Raw genomic sequence first — 7,989 nt, 5'->3', positions numbered from 1 at the left:
TTCTGAACAAAGCCAAACTTTGGGGAAGATTTGGATAACTGATCTGATCTCTCCTCTCTCTCAAATCCAGCTTCACTACTTTCTGAGAAACACCCGTTTTAATAACAGTGTGGGAGAAGAAATCTTTTTTGATGAGAAAGGGGAGTTTGATCCAGGATATGACATCTTCAACTTTGTCTCCTTCAACAATCAAACCTTCCAGAGAGTCTGGATTGGAAAGATGGTCTCCAAATCTCTTGATGGGAAGAAATTCACTATTAATGAAAGTACCATTGTATGGAATCACAAGTTTCAGCAGGTAGGATATTAGGCATACTCTAACTCCATCCTTGGTTCTGGGGGGGGGGGGAGAAATTGTCCTCCTTAGAACGGGTTCGCAATTTGGGTGTCCTCCTAGACTCACAGCTAAGATTAGAGCAACATCTGACAGCTGTGGCTAGGGGGACCTGGGGCACCAATTGCGACCCTACTTGGATCGGGAGGCTCTCCTCACGGTCACTCATGCCCTTGTCACCTCACAGTTAGATTATTGCAATGCGCTCTACATGGGGCTACTCTTGAAAAGTGTTCGGAGACTACAGTTGGTCCAGAACGCAGCCATGCGAGCTGTCGTGGGTGCACCTAGGTACACCCACATTACACCAATTCTCTGTGAGCTGCACTGGCTCCCTATTGGTCTCTGGTCACAATTCAAGGTGTTGGTTATTACCTTTAAAGCCCTAGATGGCTCAGAGCCAGGGTATCTTTGAGACCGCCTTCTACCGCATAACTCCCAACAACCAGTAAGATCCCACAGAGTTGGTCTCCTCCAGGTCCCATCAGCTAAACAATGCTGGCTGGCGCGCCCGCGGGGGAGAGCCTTCTCTGTGTTTGCCCCAGCTCTCTGGAACCAGTTACCTCCTGAGGTCCGGACCATCCCCACCGTATTGGGCCTCCAAAAAGCGGTGAAGAACTGGCTTTTCCGGCAAGCCTGGGGCCGTTGATCTCGCTCTTGCAATCCAGTGAGATCCGGCCATGAATGGTGTGAATGAGTTTTAATGTTTTTAATGTTTTTAATTCTTAAATGTTTTTTATAATGATTTTAAATGCATTGTGAGCCACCCTGAGTCTTTGGAGAGGGGCGGCATACAAATTGAATAAATAAATAAATAAATAATGAAATCCTTCATTTCATCCTAGTTTGCAGGTTGCAAACCTCTCTGATCTGATCTGATTTCTAGTAGGATTGAAACATTTTAGATATCCTCCACCAGAGACTCCCATGTTCTCAATTATGTCTTTTTCTTGTTCTACAAGAAAAAATGAGAATGGACTTGCTTGCAGAAAATTCAGAACTCATCCTAAAAATAGAATGATTGGATGTAAATATGGACACTCTCCAAAAGCATCTTGGGACATGTTGACATCAGAAGATTATGCATCTCCCTGAAAGTACCAAGTTCTCCTAATGAAATGGAAAACTTGCACAATATCTTGATGAATCCCATTCCTAAAGCTTTTGATTTTTTCTTTCAGGTACCTCCCCGTGCCAGATGTGTAGAGAGCTGCCGTCAGGGGTACAGAAAAGTTGTTCAAGAGGGGAAACATATTTGTTGCTACAATTGTGCACAATGTCCCGAAGGAAGAATTTCAGTTGAAACGGGTAAGCGAAGCAAGAGACAGCTAAGAGTTGAGAGCTCCAAAACTCATGTTTTCTTCATTCTTTCCATCTTTGGTATGCTATTTCGTGGAATGGAATTGGGGTAAACTGCAGTATATATATATATATATTTTCAAAGGTGTGTCTAATTTAAATACTTGCATAAATCCCTTCTATTCTGATTTCCTTTGCTAGGTTGAGAGTTGCAGTTCTCTTCAGAGTACTCCACCACTAATACTGCAGTTCAAAGGAATATATATATATACATAAATAACAGTCCAAAAATTTCTTAACATTTGTTAAGAAAGCATTGCTGGGTACATGTCAAGGGGACTGTGAATGGCATCACCAGGAATGATTTATCACAGTTAGCTTTCTATATTGTCCTATATAGTTGGAAGTGACTAGCCCTTCTTCATATATTTCAGATGCAAACCAATGTGAAAGATGCCCAATGGATCAGTATTCGAATAAAGAAAAGATCCAGTGCCTTCCCAAATGTTTCAGCTATTTATCCTATGGTGAATCCTTGGGAATCGTTTTGACGTCCATGATTCTTCTCTTTTCATCAACCCTCATTTTGATGGCTGTGACTTTCATTCTGCACTGGGACACCCCCATTGTCAAAGCCAACAACAGGAACATCACATGCATCCTTCTTTCCTCTCTCCTGCTTTGTTTTCTGTGCTCTCTGCTCTTCATAGGTTGGCCTGGGAAGGTGACTTGCTTTCTCAGGCAAACTATGTTTGGCACCATTTTCTCCCTCTCGGTTTCTTGTATTCTAGCCAAAACCATCACAGTTGTTGTGGCCTTTCTGGCCACTAAGCCGGGAAACCAGATGAGGAAATGGCTAGGAAACAGACTGGCAGGATCCATCATTGTCTTCTGCTCATGTATTCAAGCTGTTATCTGCATGGTATGGTTGACCATGTCTCCTCCCTTTCCTGAGTGGGACATGCATTCACAGACTGAAGAGATCATTGTTCAATGTAATGAAGGCTCAGATGCCATGTTTTACATCGTCCTGGGCTACTTGGGGCTCCTGGCCACCATCAGTTTCACTGTGGCTTTCTTTGCCAGAAAACTGCCTGATACTTTTAATGAAGCCAAGCTGATCACCTTCAGCATGCTTGTGTTCTGTAGCATCTGGGTGTCCTTCATCCCAGCCTATCTGAGCACCAAGGGGAAATACATGGTGGCTGTGGAGATCTTCTCCATCTTGGGCTCCACTGCAGGTCTCCTGGGTTGCATCTTTCTGCCCAAGTGCTACATCATTCTCTTGAACCCACATCTGAACACAAAACAGCATCTAACCAGGAGGACAGATTAATTGTTAAATCTAACAATCTATTATTGAGCCTTTACCTAGTGATCCAATGCATCCATTTGAAACATCCAAATATTCAACTTGGCACCTGTAACCATATATATCAATGCTATCTTCTTTCTGTTCTTTGTGTTTGTATGTGATATACATAATGATATTGTCAGGTTTCAATGTCGTCTCAAATAAAATAAATTGCATTTCCAAACAGATAGTCTTTGAAGAAATCTTTCATTTTATTACCTGTCCCCGATCGTGGCGTAGCCAACTCTGACTTCCTGACCCCAAACCTTCCCTTTCTGTTCCCCAATTCTCTGCATCTCGTTGGCCTTCTTCCAAATCACTCTCCCCATATCTACTACTTAAGCTCCCAGGAATGTCCCCCCTCCAGTCTCATCTCGTAGGGGATATTATCTTCAAGAAAATAAGTAGGTGAAATGTCAAGCGTCCTCTTGCCAGCTGCCCCCACTTCTCCTTCTTATGTCAGCACTAGAGTAAATGCAGGTTGAAGTGCTGACAGATAGTTTAATAGTGAAATCCTACATTTTTTGGCATTTCCCAAAAAAATGGAGGAGACATGGAATATTGAAAAAAACAGGCAGAAATATATTGTGCTGTTCCAATCCCCCAAACACGCACCCATGAAGAGTTTAAGAACTTTACTGAGGCACTGTGGAATTTTTCCAGGTCTCACCCACACCAACCACAATTTCTATTGAGTCCAATTCTGCTCCATCTACACACAGTGATGCAAAGTCCAATGGCAAAGACACAAGTCTGCAAGTTCACACAGATGAAGTATAAAGTACAGGCACAGTCCAAAGTGCACACACAGTAGTTAGGTTCCAGGCCAACATCCAAAAAGCAGTCTGAGGTACAAATACATGGTCAAACAAAGCACAGGTCTGGAGTCAATAAAATATGAGTCACGAAGTCAAAGTATATGCATGACAGGGAAAATGGGCAGTTGTCTCCAATGTTTCATTTATCTGTGCGAGGCTGCCTCCTTACAAATAGCCTCACTGACCTCCCTTGCACTTTTTTCAGGCTGTTCATTCTCTTCCCTGCTGACTAGCTTGTTCACCCCATGTTTCTGACTGGGTCTCTGAGCTCTCCAGCTGCAACTGCATCTCTTCCCTTTCCTTTCCAGCCAGGTGCTGATTCAGTAGATCCCCTGATGGCCTCTCCGAGGTTCCTGGCCACTCTACTTCCTGTGGCCCATTCACTCCCACCTCAGAAACCTCAACTCCTCTGAAGTTCCCAGAATTAGTTCTTCCTCATTGCCCAAACTGGCTTCCAGGGAAGCTACGACACATATAATTGAAGCTTTCTCCTTTTACATTTATGATGCATGTAAGAAAGCGGCAGCAGTTTATTTGCTGAGTCAGAATGGCTAACTTCACTGTTTCACATTGTCAGTGTTCCAAGTAACAACCTCACCAAAAGAAGACTCCCAGACTAGCAGTTCCTCAAAGTTCCATTTTATTTGAGATGTCATATTGGCACATCTGGGAAAACCCGAATCTGAGAGTAATCCTTCATACGAATAACTTTAAAAAAAATTTTTTTTAATCTTGTTCTGGCTTACTCTTACCAACTTAAAAAAACATACAGAGAAAATTATATTTAAGAATGTCTCTTTATCAATTGTTCCTTGTTGTTTAAATCAGGCCTCAACACAATAATGTAACACTTGGGGAAAAAGATGCATCCTAGGAGTGCAGCTGTTGAGCCCAAGATAGAGAAGATCTCCACAGCCACCATGGCTTTTCCCCTGGTGCTCAGGTAGGTTGGCACAAAGGAGACCCACACACTGCAGAAAGCCAACATGCTGAAGGTGATGAACTTGGCTTCATTAAAGCTGTCAGGGAGTTTACGAGCCTGGAAAGCCACAATGAAGCTGGCAAATGAAAGGAGGGCCATATAGCTCAGGACACAATAAAACATAACAACTGACCCTTCATTGCATTGAAGAACCATTTCTTCAGTGATTGAGTGCACGTCTAACTCTGGGAACGGGGGAGAAATTGATAACCATACAGTACAGATGCCTGCTTGGAATAGAGAGCAGAGAAGGACAATAGAAATGGCCAGTCTTTTCCCTACCCATGTCCTCATCCGAGATCCTGGCCTGGTTGCCTTGAAGGCAAGAGAAACAAGGATGGTTTTGGCCAACACACAAGAGATGGACAATGAGAAGATGAGACCAAATGCAGACTGTCTGAGGAGACAGGTGACTCTCCCAGGTGGTCCAAGAAAGAGCAAAGAGCAGAGGAAGCAGAAGAGAAGGGAGATGAGGAGAGTGTAGGTGAGATCCAGGTTGTTGGCTTTCACAATAGGGCTGTCCTTGTGCTTAATAAAAGTTCCCAGAACCCATGTTGTAATGAGGGAGAACACAGCAGCAAGGCAAGCTAAACTATACCCTAAAGGTTCTTCATAAGACAGAAAGTTTGTCCTTTTCAGGAGACATCCATTTCTTTCTTGGTTTGCATATCGATCTTCTGGACATTGGACACAAGCTACCATGTCTGAAATTGCAAAAATATCCAGACATATTTTAGTGAGTAAATGTAGAGTAGCAACAATGGCTAAACTGATTCCTATAAGTTCTTCATCAGACAAGTAGCTAATTGTTTTCATTTCATTTCTTTGTTATAGTTTGCTTATAGATCACTGGAACATTGAAATCAAACAAGAGCATTTTAAAATAAGAACCCTTATTTCAACATGGATTCATGAGAAAGTTAATTGACTATTTCATTGTTATCCTTACCCTAAGTTGACTCAGCCTTCCATCCTTTCAAAGTAGGCAATATGAGGACCCAGATTGTTGTTGGGGGCAATATGCTTAGAGAAGGCTGTAAAGCACTGTGAAGCAGTATATAAGTCTAAGTGATGATTTAATACAAAATATACAAGCCAGAGAGTGAAAATACCTTTGAACATCTCACTATGTATATTTAGTGCATTCTTAAAATTAAGTCAAATCTAATTTGAGTATACCCAAGGAACTGTAGCACACCTCAAGAATATCTCTATCTGTTCTGAATGTTATGTTTTTGTTATACACAACTGCTCCAATGAAGATTTAGGAATATCTGAAGAAATAATTTAATATTTTAATTCATATTCGCTTCAAGACTACACTTCAAGATATGTAGGAAATTGAAATATTTTCCCTAAAATTCAATACATTATATCATGGAGGAAATTCCAAAAGATTAATATATCACACATATTTCAAGTGCAAACTACATAGGAAACAAAACTTTATGAGGCTGCAAGACATCATTTCTTATTTAATAAGTTTATTCTTAATTTTGCTTTCTTCCTTCATTTCTCCTAAAGTTCATTTTTGCGTTGATCCCCATAAGCAGAATGTGGGAATCAGAGGCATCAAATTTGAATGTGCATATATACACACTCTAGGTTTGGATTTGACAGAGGAACCAAACATGCAGAAATACCACATAATCAGTTGGTGCCATCACTGACTATTGGGGGCAAATCATTGGCCCCCATGGAGAGGGCGCGCAACTTGGGCGTCCTCCTGGATTCACGGCTGTCTTTAGAAGAGCACTTGATGGCCGTGACCGGGAGGATTTTTCATCAGGTTCGCCTGATTCGCCAGTTGCGTCCCTTTCTGGATCGGGACTCGTTACGCTCGGTCACTCATGCCCTTGTCACCTCCCGCCTGGACTATTGCAATGCTCTCTACATGGGGCTCCCCTTGAGGAGCACCCGGAGGCTCCAACTGGCGCAGAGTGCGGCCGCGCAGGTGGTAATGGGAGCGACTTGGCGTTCCCATGTAACACCCCTCCTGCACGAGCTGCACTGGCTCCCAGTGGTCTTCCGGGTGCGCTTCAAGATTTTGGTTACCACCTTTAAAGCACTCCATGGCTCAGGACCTGGGTACTTGCGGGACCGCCTACTACCACCAATAGCCTCCCACCGGCCTGTACGCTCCCATAGAGAGGGGCTCCTCCGGGTGCCGTCGGCCAAACAATGCTGACTGGCGGCCCCCAGGGGGAGAGCCTTCTCTGTGGGGGCAGCTACTATCTGGAACGAGCTCCCCCTGGAGATACGGAGGATCCCGGATCTGCGCACCTTCCGCCACGCTTTAAAGACCTTATTATTTCATCAGGCGGGCCTGGCATAATCTTCTCCCTCTTTTATAAAAGATTTTTAATTTTTAAATATCTTTTAGTATTTTATATATTCAATTTTAAAATTGGTTTTAAAAAGTTTGGGGTTTTAATTTGTCTGGGCCAAAATTATTTAATTTGATTTTAATTCTACTTTTAAATTTTGTATGTATGTGTTTTTACTGTTTGGCTGTGCACCTCCGTGAGTCCTTCGGGAGTAGGGCGGTATAGAAATCAAATCAAATCAAATCAAATAAATAAATAAATAAATAAATAAATAAATAAATAATATAACTAGGTGGATATGAAAAGAATTAAGATTTAAATTGGGAAGTCAGTCATTTATAGTCAATATACCACAAATGTGTAAAAGGTTCATATTGTATTTATAAATATTAAGAATTGGCTTCCATAAATTCCATGTCTATTTATTTATTTTTAAATTTTTGCTTTCTTTGTTTCTTTTAAAACTTTTTTTTTCATTGCCCCATTCAATTTCCAACAATAAACCTAAAACTAACTTGCTGAAAACATTCTGCAGAACATATTCACAAAAATTCTCATATTGTATAATTCTTTGTAATGGTACTATGGCTGATATTTCTGGTTCATCTCTGTAACAATAAAAATAGAGAAGTTATTACCATACCAATCTTATTTGAAAATTTTCCCTCTGGACATGGAACACAATCATAACAGCAGAATTTTTTTCCTTCATCCTTCCTTTTCTGATAACCGGGGAGACAATATTCATTGCACAGCGAGATGGGAAGCACCTAGTTATCAATTTCATAATGTTGGAAAGTGAAGATACATCATTTTGAAGAAAGTTCAGTTGTTACACTATAAATGAAATGTGCACCATATTTACAATAAAAAGA

At 41.5% G+C, this 7,989-nt stretch overlaps 1 protein-coding gene across 1 annotated transcript; it reads left to right on the top strand.

Moving 5' to 3' along the window:
* The first annotated feature begins 205 nt into the window (after positions 1–205).
* LOC132711303 (vomeronasal type-2 receptor 26-like) lies at positions 206–3,095 on the top strand. The gene is made up of 3 exons (XM_087894422.1): positions 206–298; positions 1,516–1,642; positions 2,068–3,095. The coding sequence occupies exons 1-3, from the start codon at positions 221–223 to the stop codon at positions 2,967–2,969; spliced, it is 1,107 nt and encodes a 368-aa protein (XP_087750548.1). The 5' UTR covers positions 206–220; the 3' UTR covers positions 2,970–3,095.
* Positions 3,096–7,989: the final 4,894 nt, after the last annotated feature.

This window comes from Pantherophis guttatus, chromosome 4, assembly GCF_059756535.1.
Source record: "Pantherophis guttatus breed Tessera chromosome 4, ASM5975653v1, whole genome shotgun sequence".
In the NCBI taxonomy this organism is placed as follows: Eukaryota; Metazoa; Chordata; class Lepidosauria; order Squamata; family Colubridae; genus Pantherophis; species Pantherophis guttatus.
Note: the sequence above shows the minus strand (reverse complement) of the source record. Positions and strands in the feature narration are given on the sequence as shown.

What these genes read in the sequence shown, in the direction of transcription:
- LOC132711303 (XM_087894422.1), top strand. Translation starts at nt 221, where the DNA reads ATGGTCTCCAAATCTCTTGATGGGAAGAAATTCACTATTAATGAAAGT. An exon ending in GGAATCACAAGTTTCAGCAG is followed by an intron (nt 299 to 1,515) that starts GTAGGATATTAG and finishes TTTTTCTTTCAG; the next exon opens with GTACCTCCCCGTGCCAGATG. An exon ending in AAGAATTTCAGTTGAAACGG is followed by an intron (nt 1,643 to 2,067) that starts GTAAGCGAAGCA and finishes CATATATTTCAG; the next exon opens with ATGCAAACCAATGTGAAAGA.